This window comes from Pleurodeles waltl, chromosome 7 (assembly GCF_031143425.1).
Source record: "Pleurodeles waltl isolate 20211129_DDA chromosome 7, aPleWal1.hap1.20221129, whole genome shotgun sequence".
Classification (NCBI taxonomy): Eukaryota; Metazoa; Chordata; class Amphibia; order Caudata; family Salamandridae; genus Pleurodeles; species Pleurodeles waltl.
The window spans coordinates 1,114,891,310-1,114,912,969 of NC_090446.1; the positions used below are offsets into that span (position 1 = coordinate 1,114,891,310).

At 45.8% G+C, this 21,660-nt stretch overlaps 1 protein-coding gene across 4 annotated transcripts in view; it reads left to right on the forward strand.

The window, feature by feature from the left end:
* The window catches only part of TMEM104 (transmembrane protein 104), a 358,378-nt gene that overhangs the window by 138,560 nt on the left and 198,158 nt on the right, over positions 1-21,660 (forward strand). For 3 of the 4 annotated variants that reach the window (XM_069200086.1, XM_069200085.1, XM_069200087.1), the window contains exon 8: positions 493-595. In XM_069200086.1, coding sequence (XP_069056187.1) covers positions 493-595 — 103 coding nt within the window. The remainder of the gene's footprint in view (positions 1-492; positions 596-21,660) is intronic. The other variant, XM_069200088.1, reaches the window with a different exon arrangement.

Genomic DNA, 21,660 nt, shown 5'->3' on the forward strand with positions numbered 1-21,660 from the left:
GTAAGTGGTCACCTTAAGCTGGACCCTCAGAAAGGTCTGGACCATAGACCCATTTGCTGATGCCTTAAAACGCTGATGTGCCAAATACATTTATCTGCCAGTGGTGGAGAGAAATGGTTTAAGGTCTCAAAGCTCTTCTTTTAATGTGGGGTGATAGAAGATTTAGAGTTCTAGGCACACAAATATGGTTGAAACTCTCAAACCCCAGATGATGATTACCCAACTTCATTGGGATGCTATCTGCCCCTTGATCCCACTCCTCCTTTTACATGGATCTTCTTGAACTTCAAGACTGGCACTTAAAGACCAGTTTTATCTATAAGGCACCTTACAAGTGTGATCCACCACCTAATCTCTAGTGCTCTCATAAGTGATGTGCCTGGAGGATCCTGGAATTGTATGGTGCATGACAAGTTATGGAGGGAAGAGGGCAGGTGAGAGACACAACAGCCCCAGTTGCTTGATTGATAATAGTACAATTATTTCTTGCAGCAGCTCAAGGAATCAGTCTTGCACTGTTACTGATGGCACCAAGAATGATACTGAACAGTGCTGGGGGCCTATCCGCAGGATCGACGCCTACAGAATCTACCTGGTAAGTGAAAAAGTGACATATATTGTTATTATGAGTCCTTTGAGACAACACTGCTTTGTCCTTCAGTCTGTTCCTATGTGTTACACCTAGTCCTTTGATGTCCCTTGTTTAGTGCCAGGCACAGATGTGCTCTATGTTCTTAGCTATGCCTGCTCTTTGGCTTGACCCCCTCAATCTTCCTTTGCACCAATCGCACCTTCTTATCCATCCACTCTACTCTCTGAGCACTTTGTTTTCCAAACAACCATATATGACTCAAGTGCTCAGTGCTGATGTTTGAGTTATGCACGGAGGAATAATAAGAATAGGCCTAAACATGTGGATTCAAATACTCCGATTCGGATATTAAACCATTACATTGTTTCAAGGTATCGTTCTTTATGTGACTGCTTTAGTGTATTTGAATGCTTGTCTATGTTAAGATCATCAGGTCTACAGCAGTTCAATTAGCCTATTCTCAGCTATATCACAATACAGGGAGTGCAGAATTATTAGGCAAATGAGTATTTTGACCACATCATCCTCTTTATGCATGTTGTCTTACTCCAAGCTGTATAGGCTCGAAAGCCTACTACCAATTAAGCATATTAGGTGATGTGCATCTCTGTAATGAGAAGGGGTGTGGTCTAATGACATCAACACCCTATATCAGGTGTGCATAATTATTAGGCAACTTCCTTTCCTTTGGCAAAATGGGTCAAAAGAAGGACTTGACAGGCTCAGAAAAGTCAAAAATAGTGAGATATCTTGCAGAGGGATGCAGCACTCTTAAAATTGCAAAGCTTCTGAAGCGTGATCATCGAACAATCAAGCGTTTCATTCAAAATAGTCAACAGGGTCGCAAGAAGCGTGTGGAAAAACCAAGGCGCAAAATAACTGCCCATGAACTGAGAAAAGTCAAGCGTGCAGCTGCCACGATGCCACTTGCCACCAGTTTGGCCATATTTCAGAGCTGCAACATCACTGGAGTGCCCAAAAGCACAAGGTGTGCAATACTCAGAGACATGGCCAAGGTAAGAAAGGCTGAAAGACGACCACCACTGAACAAGACACACAAGCTGAAACGTCAAGACTGGGCCAAGAAATATCTCAAGACTGATTTTTATAAGGTTTTATGGACTGATGAAATGAGAGTGAGTCTTGATGGGCCAGATGGATGGGCCCGTGGCTGGATTGGTAAAGGGCAGAGAGCTCCAGTCCGACTCAGACGCCAGCAAGGTGGAGGTGGAGTACTGGTTTGGGCTGGTATCATCAAAGATGAGCTTGTGGGGCCTTTTCAGGTTGAGGATGGAGTCAAGCTCAACTCCCAGTCCTACTGCCAGTTCCTGGAAGACACCTTCTTCAAGCAGTGGTACAGGAAGAAGTCTGTCACTTCAAGAAAAACATGATTTTCATGCAGGACAATGCTCCATCACACGCGTCCAAGTACTCCACAGCGTGGCTGGCAAGAAAGGGTATAAAAGAAGGAAATCTAATGACATGGCCTCCTTGTTCACCTGATCTGAACCCCATTGAGAACCTGTGGTCCATCATCAAATGTGAGATTTACAAGGAGGGAAAACAGTACACCTCTCTGAACAGTGTCTGGGAGGTTGTGGTTGCTGCTGCACGCAATGTTGATGGTGAACAGATCAAAACACTGACAGAATCCATGGATGGCAGGCTTTTGAGTGTCCTTGCAAAGAAAGGTGGCTATATTGGTCACTGATTTGTTTTTGTTTTGTTTTTGAATGTCAGAAATGTATATTTGTGAATGTTGAGATGTTATATTGGTTTCACTGGTAATAATAAATAATTGAAATGGGTATATATATTTTTTTGTTAAGTTGCCTAATAATTATGCACAGTAATAGTCACCTGCACACACAGATATCCCCCTAACATAGCTAAAACTAAAAACAAACTAAAAACTACTTCCAAAAATATTCAGCTTTGATATTAATGAGTTTTTTGGGTTCATTGAGAACATGGTTGTTGTTCAATAATACAATTAATCCTCAAAAATACAACTTGCCTAATAATTCTGCACTCCCTGTAGTGAGATAGTAATTGATGGGGAAATTACAGGAACATCAGCACAAGGGCCATATTAATATGTTAGTGTATGTTATTGGGATAGAACGGTCCTGCTACCGAAATATTACCAATTAAAATTGCCATATTTCAGACACTGTACTCTTCGGTGTGCTCTTAAGTATTGTGTAGTTAAAGAATGGATTTCTCATACGAAAACCGATCTCACCTAAATTCTGCTTATGTTGACCATCTTTTCAGCGTAACCTATGATTCTTCTAATGTTAAACTTGTATTTCAGTAATGATGCTGTTAGGATTGGAATTTCCTATGCTTGGCACGTAAGTGTGTTTCTCCCTCCCTGTGCCCGACTGCATGTGAAACTGGTATCCTGACTTTTTATTTTGTCCTGTTGTCACACTGCACTAGCATAGGTGCAGAGGTCTAGGCCTGCTCCTACCAATGCAAGTTCAAGGACATGGCCTATGACCTGGATGGACACACCGAGAAGACTCTCATAACGAACAGTGGAATACAGGATTCATCATGTAAGCTAGTGGTGGCAGTATACCGCATTTAATGTAATTTAGTGTAATAGGCATTTTATATGTATCAGTAAGAGACCCCCCCCCCCCCAATAAAGTTCCAGTCTTGTGAGATCCAGAACCTTGCAGTGACATCCTATGTACATGTTAAGAGAGTGCGTGAGTAAACTGATCCTTTTGATGCATGTATGGTAGTAGCACTCCGTTTGTCTTTGTGTGAGTCTGTGTACTAGAGCCAGTCGGATCCATTTTGAAGACCCTTGTTTAGCATGGCACAAGATGGAGGGCGGTGGCAGTATCGTCCTCAGACAGTAGAGTATTGCCTGAATTCCTGTGGGAGGAGTCCCACACACTGACATGAGTAAACCTGGTTTGCCTGCCTTCTTGCTAAAATTGTCAAGGAGTTTGTCTGAGCCTGTCATAGGAGACTGTTCATGAAGGAGAAGGCCAGCCTATTCCTAGCGTGAGGAGTACCCAGAAGAAGCTGACAAATGTAGTGACTTAAGAGTGTTCGGTGCTTAGAAAGGGTTCACATTCTATCTGCGCAGAAAATGTTACCAGAATGGAATAACTTGTCTACCTGCCACGGGCCCAGTGACTGGTGCTGCTGCCACGGACTAACACAGGTATACCTATTCACTGCCGAAGTGTGAAACTCTAAACTGCCTGGTGACTACAAGTCACCCATAATTCAAAAAATACTCAATCTATAAGCTGCAAGTACAGCCTGCTGTCACCAGCCCTAAAGAGCCACCACTGCCCAGCACTGGAGACACAACAGACATCTGCGTGAGTTAGTCCCACAGTCCTGCATACAGTACAGCTGCTGCAGTGAATGGCCCCAGAGAAATTTGCCCCACATGGGTGGGAATGCCTGCTCCTCCCACACATCCACCAGCCAACAACAGGTAACCCTGAAGTTTAGCTGCACCTGGGGACAAGAGGGAGACTGAGGCTTGCAGGGGTTAAACCTTTGCACTCTTCTGAGACTGTGTGGTATATAAGCCATCCTAAGACTTTGAACTGAGATGCCTGCTCTACTAAATTAATGAGAACTTTTAAGTAGTGTGCCTCCAAGCCTAATCCTTCTAAAACCTCGCCTAGTGGGGACCGTAATGCAGGGCTGTAACCTCAGCGGGTGGAAAGACGGTTACTGTGGAAGGGAGAGGAGTGTAAGAATACGTCATGATTTTTGGCTCAACTTGTGATAAGCCTGTATTGTATTGTTTAGTTTTGGTCTGAGATTAAAAGTAGGCCTGGGTGGAGTTCACTGAGTTCTGCTATGTGGAACTCCACGAAGTGCTAAAAAAAACTCTGCTGCGCTATGCGGATTTCCGCAAGTGGGGTGTTTGAGTAAGTTGCGCTGTTTGCGCTGTTTTTTCAGCAGTTTCTCCCGTGCTGTAAAATCGGCGTGAGTTGCATCACGCAGAGCGCCAGAGGATGCTACCTTCTTTCTGCAGCGCAAGTAGATTTTCTCCTTGAGCGGCAGCTTCCTCGATGCGAGCAGCAAAAATCTCACTCACGCTCGCCAACATAGCTTTTGCTCTCGCTCGCACTTGCCAACTTAATGTTGGCGAGCCGCTCAAGAGGAAAAAACTCCGCTCCATGTCACTTCGCAGAGTTTTTCGGAACTCTACGCTCCAGGCAGAGCGTGGGCAAAACTAGCGAACTCTGCTAGTGGAGCAGAATTCTTCACCCACCCCTAATGAAAAGTGCTTTATTTTTCTAAATGATAAGCAGTTGACTGGACATTATATAATTGTGTTTGTTGGCTGTTGATTTCTGAGCCCTTGCCCTTAACACTACTTCCCTGAGAAGCCTCTGATTGTTTGTCCTCTCTACACTCAGACTCAAGTTTGGAAGGAGGTTTTACTTGGTCCAGATAGCAGAGCTATTTTAGCATGGACCTGAGGATACCATTGGCAAACTAGCTCAAATACCCTGGCCAGAGCCCAGTAGCCCCTGTCTGCCCTGTGGCCCCACCGAACAGGGTCTGACAGCTACTAAATTGTTCAAAACTTGCTGTTTCTCTCAATGTCTTTTTAAAAAATGTATTTTTATTAGTCATTTGGCCGACAATACCCTTCTTTGGGCACAATATGGTTTCACACCAATTACACATACATATAAGCCGGTTATAGTGTCATTAAGTAGCACAGTCAATTCACAGCCCTGTTTACATCGTCCTGTTAGTGCAACTAAACCATTCTCAGTACTTCCTGTAGTTTCTCCTCTGCCAGAGGGTTCCCATCAGTATTTTCAGGTCAGTCTCAGCTATTCTCCACCGCACAGATGTGCACTCTCCCCACCTGCGCCTCCCGTGCATTTCCCTTATGTTTTTTCCTCCCAACCTCCCTCAGTCACTGCATGCTGGCATTGATTCCTGCCTCTCCTGCGCTCCCCGTGTCTTGCCTTTGGGGTCAGGCAGTTCTGGGTCCTGTGTGGTCTCCACCTGTTCCTCATCCCATCCCCTTCCCTTCGCAAGCACATATTCTCCATCAGTGCAGCCCAGGTTTCTAAATCCTCCTCAGGTTTGTCATCCCTTTGAGTACTTTTCATGTTGACTTCCTCCACAACAGCCCATTCTGCCAAGTTCTTGTGCCATGGAGGGTTCCCTAGTGTTCAACCACCCAGTTGCCACCTTCTTTTTGCCAATACCAGAACCAATTGTAGGTACTTCCATTGCATCTTACCTCCCTTGGGTTTCTTAATTATTCCCAGAAAGCACACTTGTGGGGACGCCTCAAAGACAAGCGCCATCACCTCCTCTAGTCGCTTTGTCACCTGCTGCCAACAATGGCGTATGCTTGGACAGTCCCATGCCAGATGTAAGAATGAGGCCCCATCCATGCCACATCTAGGGCATGTCACCCCTCTACCCACATACATCCTGCTGAGTTTGATCAGTGTTAAATGTGTGCGATGTAGGTAGTGAAAGGGTGCTAGTTTAAATCTAGCGTTGCAGGATGCTGTCTTAACCAGCTCGCACACCGCCTTCCAGTTTGAGTCAGTGAGGGGTATCGCCAATTCTCCCTCCCACGCCCATCTGGGAACTGGCTCCTTCCACACCCTGTCCTCCTGCAATGTCCTATACACATGTGTCACCATGTATCTCGTCATTCCAGCCATTAGCAACAATTGCAGGGTGTTTGTCACCTGTTGGGCTTTCGAGAAGTCCCTCCAAATCTCTTGTGCAGCATTCATCATTTTAGTGTATTGGAGAAACTGCACCCTCCCACCCACCCCAAATGCCTCCTATGCCTCTGCAAGCGTCAGGAATACCTCACGGGGTACAGGTCACCCAGCGTTGGTTAACCCACATCCCTCCATAGATATGTCCTCGTTGATGCGTCCTAATGGGAGCAGCATCCAGACGTCCAGTTCCCTAGCAAATGGTGGCCTTTTGAACACCCTTGCGATCTCTCGTTCCCATATTTCCGCCATCTGTCGAACCAAGTAGGGGGTATCTGGCGGTACACACCCCGCACATAAGCAACTCCATCAATGTGCACTCACCATGGGTGCCACGGAGGAGTCACATCTCCCAGTTGTAGTCTTCCCCCCCTGAAAATTCTGGAGAATGTATAAACACCTGGGGAGGAACACCATTTTTGCCATCACCACTCTCCCCATCGTAGAGAGCTGCAATGTGTTCCAGAACCGAACTAGTTAGTCCAGCCACCAATGGGTCTATACAGAATCGCCACTGGTCATATAAACTATGTAACATCATGATAACAAGAAACTTAAATGATGTTCTTTCCCGACAAAGCCCCTGTGGAGCCAGTTTCATCTCCGGCACATCCTCCAACGCCCCCAAAGGGAACAACAGCAACTTCTGTCTGTTAACACGTAGTCCCAGCTCTTCCTCGAACTTATCCAGTTGCTGTAGCAACTGTGGCACTGTCTCTGTTGGACACTGTAAATAGAACAATAGATCCTCGGCATATAAGGAAGTTGCATGCCTGCATTCCCCATATCTCTTTGGAGTCTCGCTGCCAGTTGTTCAGTCGCCAAGGTGAATAAAATTGGTGAGAGTGGGTAGCCTTGCCTCGTGCCTCCCCCACCTCCCAGTCATCGGATAAAATTGCCCTACTGTGCACCCTAGCTCTGAGTGATGTGTACAATATATTCACCCATTGACGGAAGCATGGGCCAAACCCCATGTTCTGCAGCACCACCTGCAAGTATCTCCTTTCCAATGTGTCAAACACCTTTGTTATATCTACAGACACTAGCGCCAGGTCTCTATCACTACCCCTCACAGCATGTAGTATGTGTGCAAGCCTGCATAGGTTAAGAGCAGTGCTACGCCCCGGTATAAAACCACAGTGGCCCTTGTGCACCAGTGTTCCAACCACAGCTGTCCGTCTTTCCACAAGAACCTTTGCATAAGTCCTTTGCATCCACATTAAGCATAGTTAGGGGCCTGTAGGTGGATGGGTCTGTTGCCTCGCCCCCCCGGGCTTGGGCACTATACATACAACTCCTTCCCTGAGAGTGTGTGGCAGTTCACTACCCCCATTGCCTCATTGTACACCTCCAACAATGGGCCCGCTAACTGTGCTGCGTATGCCTGATAAAACTCTACCAGGAAGCCTTTGCTCCTTAGGGATTTTCCCCTATTTAGTTTCCCTATCGCCTCCCTAACCTCTTCCAGGGTGATGTCTGTGTCTGCTTCTTCCCATGTGCTGGGCAGCAATCTAGGGAGATCTATTCTTTCCAGGTACTCAGACATCACTGATACATCAGCTGCCTTGCCCTCCCCTCCCCACATATAGGTCATGTAAATGCTCCCTCAGATGGTGGTTTCAGTCCCATCTCTGTGATGCAACATTACTATGGGGGCTCTGTCAGTCTCCCGTCTAAACAGCCAAGCTAGCATTCTGCTGGGCCTATCCCCCTTTTCGTGTAACCTTTGTTGATAGTCCTGTCGCACTTACTTGGTGACTCTTGATATCACCTTGGCCTGGTACAAGGTCTATAACATTACTTCCCAAAATTGGATCTTGCATATATACGTACATTCTTGAATGTTTCCTTTCGTCAGATTGAGAACTCTCAGTAGCTTGTGTTACCCTAGCTGTGTCTCATACACTCTAAAATCATTGAAACTACTAAGACGATATGTAGTCCGTTCATCTCATTATGTGAGCTGAACTCTGGCCAGTGAGGTAAAAGGACTCAAACCTTCACCTCTTCACAGAGACTGAGCTGCACAGATAGATTTTTTACTGCATCTAGCTGACAGGAAGGAAATCCTCATTGCTCAGCTCTTCTCTTCGTTTAAAACTTTTTCTTGTACCTTGTGATTCCTCTCACCACTATCTACTGGGGGCAATGATTTTTTTTCTGCCCTTTTTGGTGTTTGGCTGTCTAGGCCCTTGAAACTCTTCCAAATGTCTAGCATTACTTCTAAGGGTGAACCCTAGAGCCAGGAAGGTGAAAACCCCCAGGATTTCAGATTTTGTACCTCCTTCTCTTCAGTCCTGTATGTTAAAATGCTTCCTCAGCCATCAACGATCCTGTCAACTAAGTCGTCATCAGTGACAGCAGAAAAGGCTTAGGGCCTCATTCTGACTTTGGCGGGCGGCAGAGGCCGCCCGCCAAAGTACCGCCGTCAGAATACCGCTGCGCGGTCAAAAGACCGCCACAGTAATTCTGAGTTTCCCGCTGGGCTGGCGGGCGACCGCCAGAAGGCCGCCCGCCAGCCCAGCGGGAAACCCCCTTCCATGAGGATGCCTGCTCCGAATGGAGCCGGCGGAGTGGAAGGGGTGCGACGGGTGCAGTTGCACCCGTCGCGATTTTCAGTGTCTGCTTGGCAGACACTGAAAATCTTGGTGGGGCCCTGTTAAGGGGCCCCTGCAGTGCCCATGCCAGTGGCATGGGCACTGCAGGGGCTCCCAGGGGCCCCGCGACACCCGTTACCGCCAGCCAGGTTCTGGCGGTCACAACCGCCAGAGCCAGGCTGGCGGTAAGGGGGTCGGAATCCCCATGGCGGCGCTGCAGGCAGCGCCGCCATGGAGGATTCCCCAGGGCAGCGGAAACCGGCGGGACACCGCCGGTTTTCTGTTTCTGACCGCGGCGGTACCGCCACGGTCAGAATGCCCATGGATGCACCGCCAGCCTGTTGCCGGTGCATTCGCGGTCGTTGGCCTGGCGGTAGTCTACCGCCAGGGTCAGAATGACCCCCTTAGTTTACAAAGAAGAAAACCAAGACAGTCAGCAACTTGTTGACAACCACACTGTCCATGTCTGCTGGCAAGCATGCCCTGTTACCAAACCCTTGTCATTATGACTCAGATCGGCAAGATCTTGAGGGCAACAACAAAAACAATCTTGTCAACCATGACAACAGCTGTAATTCCAACATCTTATTTATAGCTCTTCCGTCGATGGTCCCTTTGTCTATGATCGCTTTATCAGTTCTGCATTTGTCTATGCTAGCTTCATCAAACGTTGTACTGGTACACCAAAGACCTTTAGCCTCTGGCATATCTTTGATGCAGAGAATTTTGCCAATAACAATCACAATGCAGCTGACTAGATATATTTCCATCTGGTCCAGAAGGTGCAGCTGTCCGCTTTCTAGACTGTGCTCAGTAAGACCCTATCATAGATTTTGGGTCCTTGCATATTGGTGGCAGCGATAATCAAGTATTGGATCCTCATGTCATGGATATTGACTTGAGCCGCAGTTACTCCAAGAAGGAGCACTGTTTTGATAAACTTTACCTTGCATATCCACAGCTTCACATGCTTCAGAAGCCAGTGAGTGTCCTTGAATCCTTAAAGCTCATAATAGAATATTTTTGTGACTGAGTACTACCAGTCAGCACTAGATACAACCACATGTAGCTCAACTTTCAATACCTCAGCTGGATCAACAGCTAGTTTCTTCCCAACCTGGTGCTCAGAGCCATCAACAGCATCTTTTAGCATCTGTGATCTCATTAGAAAGGGTTCCATAGGAGGATTTCCCACCTACTGAACCTCCGTCAAAAAAAGCCTTGTCTTGCTCCACCAGGGACAGATGGTCCACAACACCACAATGGCTCGGAAATGTCTCAGATTAAGATCAAATTGGTGAAGGTGATGGCACTGACAATGGTGATGATCAGGACAGCACCCCAAAAGTGAAACACCACCTGAAATTGATGAGTACATGTTAGGAGATTAACTAAGTCCAAAGGTTCAACCAAATAACTCACCCATGATAATATTAATCTATTTCACACTCTCATCAAAGGGGACTGGAAACACGGAATTACTTGACCACTGCTGTGAAACAAGACATCTTTCCTTTTCAACTTTAAGGCCACGTCAAGGGAGTCCATTAGTGCCATATCCTTTCTGCCATTCATGGGCGGAAAGATGCTCCTCCATGAAGAACCCAACTAATGGCATAACATCCATTGCCAGGGTTGACAAGAACTACAAGCCAATTGATTCAGCCAGCCTCCTAAATCAACTAATGACGGAGTCAGTCATCTTGGTTGCTGCTCAAAAAAGGCACTGAAACCCAGGTTCATACTGCTTGGTACCTCCAGATGGGGAGTGCCTGTGTCTTGACACAATGGGCAAAACAGTAGAAGCATTTGCTTGAATGGTATTCAAATTTCAAATGCCAGTGCTGTTACGAGAGATGACTTAGGTATGATCTGTCTAAATTCTTGTTGAAGTTACTTGCAGATTGCAACGATCAGACTAAATCCTTGCTCTGTGAAAGTGAATCTGTTTCTTCTGCCTTAATAGACACTTCTCTTGCCTTGAACAATGGCTTTCAACAAATGGTTAGTTGGGTGATATTGGGACAGTGTGGCTGGTGCAAAAGTATATCCATCCACCCAGAGGTAAAATCAAAGTTGCTAGATATGTCTTTTGATGTCCACCACCTTTTTGGAAAACACATGGAAGACCCTCTTTAAGTAATAAAGACCAGATAAAACCAGTTCTCTTGGCTTCTTCCAATAGATAACAATGTTTCCAGCCAAGAAGACAACCTTGTGGTCAGTTATTCATCCTCTGGCAATTTTCATTCTTGTCACCAGTCAGAATATTTCCACCCACCTCAGTCTTCCTTCTCAAGCAAATCAAAAGGGACCATGATCAATAGGTCAGATTTCTCATGCCTCCCATCCCACTCAATATCAAAGCTGGTGAGAGGGAATATTCAGACACATTTCCCAGCCTGGCGTGTTATAGCAGGCTTATGGGCTGTACCTGGTACAGTCAAACTATGGAATTAATTCTTAACCATCCTATAACACTACCAAAGGAGTAAAATCTAATTTTGGAATCTTTGCAGGCAGAGATAAGAAATGTTCTTCAAAGCTTTATATAGAGGGTGTGAGGATTTACATGTATTATATGAAACAGCTGTGTGGCCTTACTGTGGAATACACACACGAAAACTGTCTTGTGTCAAGTCAGGCTCATTTGAACATCTTTAAGCTCAACCTGGTTAGCTATGGCTTTAAGCAGCAAGGCCTGAACAAAGGAACTAGTCAAAGGCATTTAACAGTACCAAAGAACGAAATAAGAAAGCCATACAACACGAAGAAAACACAACACCAATTTATAAAAATGGATTATATTTTTAATGAATTTTTAGAGCCCAAGATGAGCAAAATCCCATTAGGGTTCCGGAGATAGATTTTTAAAGAAATCTTAATTTTTATTTGAACCGCAAACAAGCATTGGTAAACCTTATGTTAGAAAACTTTTTTTTAAAAGTTTGTAAAAGTTAGTTTCAGATACTTCGGCCTCGCCTGGTTGACCAAATCTGACAGGGAGAACCTCTGGGGTGCCAATAGTTAGTTGGACAGCTACCTGGCCACCAGAGTGTTTTCCAGTGCAGTTCCAAACTTTACAGTACGACCGCCTTAGACTTCAACAAAGTGATTGTGATGCTGAGGATACAGGAGCTGAAGATACTCGAGGATGCTCCAGGTGCTGTGTGGTCAACAGGGAGCCTTTGCAGTTATTCCTCCATCCATGGGTCAGGTGGGGCGACTTTTAACGCCCCTAAAAGTCTTCTTTGAGCCAGTAGAAGGCCAGCTGCAGCTCCACTACAAGTCTCCCTACACACAACAGCCTCAGCGGTATCATTTGGTGGAGGCTGGTGTCCCTCTTAGGCGATTAATCTGGACTCAGACAACACTCCCGGGTCAGGTGGACTCGGGTGCAACTTTTGACTGTTGAGGGTGGGTCTCTTAGGGTTGCCCAGCGGTAGTCAGAGGGATTCTTCCGAAGTGGCTACTGACTTGCCGGGTTGGACTACTTTAGCTCTTATGTCCCTTGAGCTGGTTCCAGGGGGTTAGCCAACATGGGGCATGACTTTTCCCCATCTAGGAGCCATAGGCACAGTCCCCTCTTCGCTAGCCCAAGCTGAAGCTTGTGCAGTCTAGCAGACAATGCAGCCTCTCTTTGCGCCTTCCAGGGGTCTGCAAGGCAGTCCTTCTTCGGTCCTTGTTCCTGTTCTGCCATGATCTGAGATTCAGGTTGCCAGATTTACTCCCAGAAAGTGCCTGTGGGGGATGATGCATTCACTAGCCAAAGGGCTACCAGGTCCCTTCCCTTTTGGTGATGACTTTCCAATTGTGTGTGGCATCAGACAATCCCAGAGTGCACTATTCTGCCCACTTCCAAGATGTCTGCATCCTTCCTTGGCTATTAGGAGCTTGGTAGCCCACCCTACTTGTGGGCTACACGACCACGGGAAAACTGGTTTGGAACTCGTCTCCCCTCTCTGTCTCTCTCGCCAGCCCTTCAGGAGCGTGATCGCCATTTGCCCACCAAAGATGGCTTTGGCTTTGAAGCTCACTTTTTGGGCTAACACTCTAAGTGGCTTTCTGTGAAGGGGAGGTAACACCTCGCCCTGCAGCAGGCCGCTATTGTTCCTTAGACTGGGATTCATTCACACTGCTCCCCAGGTGGGCAGAAAGCTGTCTGGTGACCAGTGACCGTGTGAAACCACTGGACAAACTGGGCAACGCTCTGAAAGTTGCATTTATTTAATAGTGACTTTAAATTCGGCTTGCACATTACGTCAGGTTTAATGCCGCAATTAATGCCCAGCTAGGTAGTCCCATTCAGAAGTTAGCAGGTCTGAGGGGTCAGCCGGTAACCCTTTATAAGCCAATGGGGCTACTAGGAAAACAAAAATTTGAGCAGTTGTCAAGACACACACAAAAAAAATACATGTCTTACTTAATAATATACAGCTCCCTGCCTTAGGTCTTCATAGTCCTTTCTTTGGGGAGACTTACATATATTGTTAAGGGAAGTGGGGGCTTCGTCATTAGTTTGAATGGAAATGTCGAAGTAGCAGTATGCCCACTGCCCTTCCAGTCTGCAGTGGGAGGATGGGAGCCATTTTGTACTATGTTGCACACAGGGTGCCACAATCAATGCTGCAGCTGTGGTTGACACTCTTGTCTTATGTGCCCTGGGTACCATATACTAGGAGCTTATAAGTAGGTCAGCCCCTGCCAATTTGGGACAGCCAATTCAACATAAATTTTGTAAGGGGTTAGAACATTGTTACTGAGGTCTGGTTAGGAGGGCTCACTACATTCTCACAGTTGAAAAAAACAGGAGCTAGTAGTCAGAATTGGGGCAAAAAGTGGTGGGGGGAACCTGCAAAATGCTGGTTCCCTTATGCAAGGAGTCCTTAATTGTTTCTCTTCTCAACATACTGCAATCAATCACCAAAGAATAGTTTCTAGCATCCTTTGACCTGGATGTTGCCTGTTTTTATATTCCAGTTCACCCCAAGGACAGAAGATTCCTCTTATTGCTGGTCAAAAGTCTTTTCATTAAATTAAAGACTCTCCCCTTTGGTCTACTTTTGGTATTCTACAGCTTTCACCAAAAGTCTTGCCCAGTACCTTGACGACTGCCTCATAAAAGGCATGTGAGCTGAACATACAATTCAAGCAGTAAACTCTACTGTACACCTGTTAAATGTGCTAGCTCAGGCAAAAGTTAATGCTGAAACGATGGCAACGTACTATATTCTTAGGCTTTCGTATCTGCAAGTGCAGCCACAAAGCTTATCTGGTGCAGAAAAGGGTGGCGATGCTGGTAATCATTCATAAGAGAGCTCGATGAATACACATGCCTCTTGGTTTGCAATTACGAAACCATATTGAGTCCTTGTCCTTCAGCTCTGCCCTTCAGTTCTTCCTCTGAATGTGCCCTCTCCAAGAATAACTGGGTCGTTACTGGCTTGAGGATGACATCTTCTTGACCATCAAAGCCAAACAAACCTCATGTGTCGACCAAACCAGCCAACTTTTTTGCAGGCCAGGACCTCACTTAGAAGATCCTCACTTCTACCTGGCAATGGATGATTCCCTCTGCCAAAGTTACATAACTGTTTTCAATGGTAAGTACCTGTTTGGTGGCATGTGTGGCTGTAGATACACATGCTTTGCACTATCCTGCCATCTAGTGTTGGGTCCGAAGTATTACAAGTTGTTTTTCTTTGAATAAGATTTTTTTTGAGTCACAGGATCGAGTGACTCCTCCCTCTCGGTGATACTGCGCATGGGCATCGAGTCCTTTGTTAGATTGTTTTTGCTCCGCCGTCAGGTTCAGACGTGTAATTATTTGTTCTGTCTTCTACTTGCTCCCGTCTGAGACGTTCCCTCTATCTTTTCTGTCTGATGGTATTGCACATTCGACTCACGGTTTTCTGACTCACATCGACCGTTTTCTTGTGTATCGGTTCAAATGTTTTCAATCGTACGCCCTTTGGGGCGGAGGCCTGTTGGGCCATTAGGCCTTGAAACTCTTGGCACCAGAAAGAATGTAAGCGCGATGGAACGGACACCATTTCGGTTTTGCCCTCTGTGCCATTCGAAGTGCCCCTACAGTGATCTTTATTAGGTGTGTAACTTATGCCTCTTGCCAGGCCATCAAGAGGCTACCTGTGAGGCCTGTCAATCCAGTCCAAGAAGACGCACCAAGACGAAGAGCTTTTAGGCTAGAGATGGCGCGCAGATCTCCAGATGGCACCCTGGATATCTTCGGGGAAGAACAGGTGCACGAGTAGCCCCACCAGGAAATCGTCTCCATCCAAGATTCAGATTCAGACATCCAATACAACATAGAGAGCCAAGAACTGACTTCGGCGCAAACTGTGAGTACAGTGGCCCCACCTCTTACCACAAAACCCAATAAAAGACCCCATACCAAGGTCACTGGAGCACCACTGCATTCAAGCCATGGTTAGTCTCTGATAGAAATTTCGGGTGCCTTGCCCATCAGCTCGGCACCGAAAACAATGAAAACTGCAGCTGCATCTTCGGCTCCGACCTCATCTACTTCAGTCCGACCTTCCACCACCCAGCACTCAGCACCTACCATATTGGTTGCAAGCCGGCAGAGTTCGGCGCCTAAAAAGATCTGACCGAAAATGTAATTGCAGAAAACAAAGGAACATGTTCCTTTGGAGCATTTGGACTCAAGCTACTCCTTCACCACGCCTTCACCTATTCAACCAATATTAGAGACAATGGACACTAGACAGCGCAAAATATATATTCAGGAAGGCACAGGGCGAATTGTAGTTTCCCCTGTAGTTACTTTTAAAAGGAAGTTAAAGTTCCAGGAGGCACTGGACACCTCACCACCCAAAAACTCCCTAAGGAAAAGACTGCTTCCACAGAGGAGCATGTTTGTCCCCTTCGTCCTCCTCTTCCTCTTCTTCTTCCTCCTCCTACTTCTCCTCCCCCTCATTCTCCCACTTCTCCGACTGAGGGAGACCACACTCCACAAGGTTCACCATTATTTGAGGAACACTATTTAGAGGAAATACCGCCACATCAGGATCCCTGGGATTCTTATGAGCCAAACCCAGTTACTACTATGGATCCAGATTTGTATCCTGTCAGACCTTCCCCTCCAGAGTATACTACCAACAACCAACAGGTCATTGTTAGGACAGCTGCGTACCATAATGTACCTTTACACAAGGATCCTATTGAACAGGATTTTCTATTTGACACACTGACCAGCACACATAGGGACACTCAGTGTCTCCCTGTGCTCTCAGGTATGATGTGGCATGCAAAATAAATTTTTCAAGAGCCTGTTCGTTCAAGAATAATTACACCAAGGGTAGATAAAAAATACAATTCAGCTCCATCTCATCCTTTATTTATCAGATCACAAGTGCTGCCAGGCTCTATAGTGGCTACTACTGCCAGGAAAAGAGGTAATAGCCAGGCCACTGGAGACTCCCCCCACCTGACAAAGAAAGTAAAAAGATCTTTTGCAGCAGGCAAAAGAGTAGCTGTGCAAGCTGCTAATCATTGGCGGATAGCCATTTCCCAAGCTTTGATCTCTATATATGACAGAGCTCCCTAGGATGAAATGGAGGATCTCCTCCAATATATCCCAGAAGACCATTACAAACGTAGCCAACAAATTGTGTCGGAGGGGAAACTGTTGCAGACATCTCGATTAGATGTGCCCTGGATGCTGCAGACACCGCAGCATGAAGCATAACACAGGTGTCCTAATCAGAAGACATGCATGGCTTAGCTGCTCTGGATTTAAGCCAGAGGTACAGCAAGCAGTATTAAATATGCCCTTTACTAAAGAACATCTCTTTGGTCCACAAGTTGATTCCACTTTAGAAAAAATAAAAAAGCACATAGGCACTGCATAAGCCATAGGGGCTCTACAGTCACAGGTACAAAGAGGATTTTTTCATCACCCACTCTAGAAAGGGGGTTACAGATCAACAACTTCATCTGAGTCTTCCACATCTCAAAACAAATATCAGGTTCCTATACCAGAGGCTCCTTCAGAGGAACATTCAGAGGTCAGAATTTCAGAGGCAGGGTCAATAACAACAACTCTCGGGGCTCAGGTTCCACAACAAAACACCGACTACCTCAACATACCTAAACCCCATATAACACTAGATGGGGGATGTCTTTAGGACTTCTATACTCAATGGACACAAATAACATCGGACCAGTGAGTCCTCTCCATTATCCAACATGGTTATTGCATGAAGTTCACAACCACACCTCACAATATCCCTCCTCACACATACACACACACAGGTTATCTCAAGAACATCTCACTCTCCTCAAAGCAGAAATACAAGCTCTCCTTTCAAAAGGGGCTATAGAACCAGTTCCACCCATATCAAGCAACAGAAGTTTAAAAGCTATATTTCCCCGTTCCAAAAAAGGAAGGGTCATCTTAGATCTCAGGCCCCCAAATCAGTACATTCTTTCAGAACATTTTCACATGGTCACTTTTCAGGATGTCATTCCACTCCTTCAACATGGAGATTTTATGACCGCTATAGACCTCAAAGATGCATACTTCCACATTTCCATCCATCTGGCACACCGAAAATATATTTAAGATTTGTCATTGCCGGCAAACATTATTAGTTCAAACCTTTGGAGGCTACATCTGCTGCCAGGGTATTTACCAAATGCCTAGCAGTGGTTGCAGCACATCTAAGACTGCAAAAGATTCATGGCTTCCCATACCTGGACGATTGGCTTACCAAAGGTAGCACTTTGCAACACTGTCAGTTCCACACACAAATTACAGTCAACCTTCTTCACAAGTTAGGGTTCACAAACAACTTTCTAAAACCTCATCTACAACCTCTCCATGTTCAACCATATCTGGGGGGCATTCTCAATGCTTATCTAGGATGAGCATATCCCAAATCAACTCTGGTACAAAACTTCCAGCATCTGCTCCCTCAGTTTCAACAGAATCACACTTCGTCAATAAAAACTGTCATGCGGCTTTTAGGGATGATGGCATCTTGCATTGCCATCGAACCCATGCCAGACTCCACATGCGTCAGCTACAGGAATGTCTGTCTCGTCATAGGGGCCTCTTAAGGATCTAGTGTTGATAGACCGGCAAATTTACCACTCGCTGCAATGGTGGATTCCAACAACCTCTTAAAAGAGCAGCCTTTTCAAGACCCTGTGCCTCAACTCATTCTGACCACAGATGCATCCTTGACAGGATTAGGGAGCACAGCTTCAAAACTTCGCAGTGCAGGGTATTTGGGATAGCACACATCGTTCCATGCACATTAACTATCTAGAGCTTCAAGCTGTATTTCTAGCCCTCAAAGCTTTCTTACCTCACCTCACACACATAGTTGCCCTTGTCTGGACAGACAATATGACAGCAATGTATTACCTACAAAAACAAGGGGGGGGACTCAGTTGTTCCAGGTATCATAACTGGCACAAACAATATGGAAATGAACTCCTCACCACCACATTCACCTACTGGCAGAATATCTCCCAGAGACGGACATAGAATTTGCAGACCTGCTCAGCAGGATGCATCAATAAGTCCACGAAAGGGAACTCCACCCACAAGTCCTTAAAAATACTTCCAAAGGTGAAGAAAAGCCTCAAATAGATATTTTCGCCACAGAAAACAAATGCAAAATGCCCAAACTCCTGGCCAGTTTCCCTGACCCTCGTTCCTGGGGCAATGCTCTATGGATGAACTGGTCAGGGATATTTGCTTACGCTTTTCCTCCACTTCCACTTCTGGTTCACAAACTCAAACAGACGTCACTTTGATACTGGGAGTGTCCACATCAACCTTGCTTCACAACACTTCTGGACCTCTCGCAAGTTCCTCTTGAGAAGCTCCCCAACAGGCCAGATCTTCTCTCACAGGACCATAGACAGATCAGGCATCCAGACTCCAAATTGCTCAACCTAGTGATATGGCTCCTGATGTCGTAGAATTTGGTTATCTTAATATATCTCCTGAATGTAGGGAAATCTTGAAAGAGGCACTCAGACCAACAACTAGAGCATGTTATGCAGCAAAATGGAAATATGTAGTTTGCTACTGCCAGTCCAAACACATTAATCCAATAAAAGCATCTGTCAAAGAAATTATTTGCTACTTACTTCATTTGCAGCAAGCTAACTTGGCTTACACTTCAATCAGATTACATCTTGCAGCTATAGCTGCATACTTACAAAACAGAGAACATATTTCATTGTTCAGAATCCCTGTTATAAAATGTTCATGGAAGGACTTAAAAGGGTAATTCCACCTAGACTTCCACCTGTTCCACAGTGGAATCTTAACATTATACTCACTAGGCTCATGGGCCCTCCGTTTGAGCCTCTTCACTCATGCCCTATTCAGTTCCTTTCATGGAAAGTAGCTTTTCTGGTTGCAATCTCATCACTTACACATGTCGGTGAGCTCCAGGCATTAACTCTAGGGGAACCCTTCTTTCAAATTCATAAGGATAAGGTAGTCCTTTGCACAAATCCAAGATTCCTACCAAAGGTGGTGTCTCAATTTCATATCAATCAAACCATTGATTTGCCAGGTTTTTTCCCCACAACTGGATTCAATAGCAGAGAGGGCACTCCACACTTTAGATGTAAAGAGAGCACTCACGTACTATATTGACAGGACAAAAGAGTTTAGGAAAACAGAACAACTTTTGCTTTACCATTCAAGGGCAATCCAATTTCAAAAAATGGCATAGCTAGATGGATTGTTAAATGTATACAAACATGTTGTCGAAAGGCAAAAAGACAATAGCCACAAACTTCTAGGGCACATTCCACCTAGTAAAAAAGGTGCTACTATAGCATTTTTGGGAAACATTCCTCGAGCTGACCTATGCAGAGCAGCTACTTGGTCTACACCACACACATTCACAAAGCATTACTCCGTGGATGTACACGTACAATGACTAGCAAATGTAGAACAAGCTGTCTTAAGAACACTTTTCCAAACAACTGCAACTCCAACAGGCTAGCCACTGCCTTTTGGAGGGACTGCTTTACAGTCTATGCATAGCATGTGTACCTACAGCCACACATGCCACTGAACGTAAAATGTTTCTTATCCAGTAGACATTTGTTTGTGGCATGTAGTGCTATAGATTCACATGCGTCCACTCTCCTCCCTGGACGCCTGTGGCCGTTGTAGTTACCTTATATTTGTGTGTGTATATATATATATATGTATATATGCTCGATGGCATGTGTAGCTGCAGATACACATGCTATGTATATATATATACTCGATGGCATGTGTAGCTGCAGATACACATGCTATGTATATATATACTCGATGGCATGTGAAGCTGCAGATACACATGCTATGCATAGTCCTGCCATCTAGTGTTGGGCTCGGAGTGTTACAAGTTGTTTTTCTTCGAAGAAGTATTTTTGAGTCACGGGATTGAGTGGTGACTCCTCTTCGGCTCCATTGCGCATGGGCATCGACTCCATGTTAGATTGTTTTCTTTCCGCCATCGGGTTCGGACGTGTTTCTTTTCGCTCTGGTAGTTTGAGTCGAAAAAGTTTGAAAACTCTCTTAATTCTTGTCGGTATTGTTTCGATCGTGTATCATCTCTCATCGACACTTCGGTACTGTCGGATCCAACTTTTTTACTCGCCCTTCCGGGCACCCAAGCCCAACTCGGGCCTGGTCGGGCTGACCGCGTGGAAGCCTCATGGATCGGACTCCATTCCGATTCTGTCCTCGGTGCCATGCCAAATTCCCTTATACAGACCAACACCTCGCTTGTAATCTTTGCCTTTCCCCAGATCATCGGGAAGAAATTTGCGAGGCCTGCCGATCCTTCCTATCAAAAAAGACACTTCGGGACAGAAGAGCACGAAGGCGCAAGATGGCGTCCAAAAGCTCTGAACATCTCGACGTCGAAGAGGAAGAGATCATGCACACAGCAGTCTCTGTTCAAGGTTCCGACGCTGGCCAGGAATCCGAGGAAGACAGACCGGTCACGGCAGGACAACACGTGAGTACGCCTGCCCCTGTACCATCCCAAAGACCAAAATATAAGGCCTTGGGTACGCCACTGCCGGAAGGCCATGGCTCAACCCAAAAGAAGACATCCGGTGACCAAACCGCCAGTTCGGCACCAAAATATGCCACTCCTCCGAAACCATCAGAGTCGATAAAAGGCTCTGTGTCCGAATCGAGCAAACACCGCTCTTTGGAGTCAAAATTTCGAAAATCACTTTCGGAGCTGAGACCATCCACAACACCATCTTTTTCGATACGGAAAAAGTCAGCTTCGGAGCCAAAAAGAGCAGGTTATACCGAGGAGCATGGACTTTCTAAGACACTCAAAGAAAGCCATAAGACTTCTGAGGCGGACACCCCAGTACAGCCAATACTTGAAGTGATGGACGAATGGCAAGCCAGGATTCATATCCACAAAGAAACTGGAAGAATATTAACAGCACTTCCTCTAAAACCTAACAGGAAATTAGCCTTTCAGGAGGAATTGGACACTACACAGCCTCCAGCTAAAGTGCCAGAGCCAAAGGAGAGACCACCACCTCCTCAATTTTCTCCTCCTCATTCTCCTTCTCACTCTCCACACCTGCATATCTCTCCTCCTACCAGTCCTACACCAATGCACTCACCATCACATTCGTTTGACTCGCAACAAGACAATGTAGATCTATGGGTTCTTGATGATCC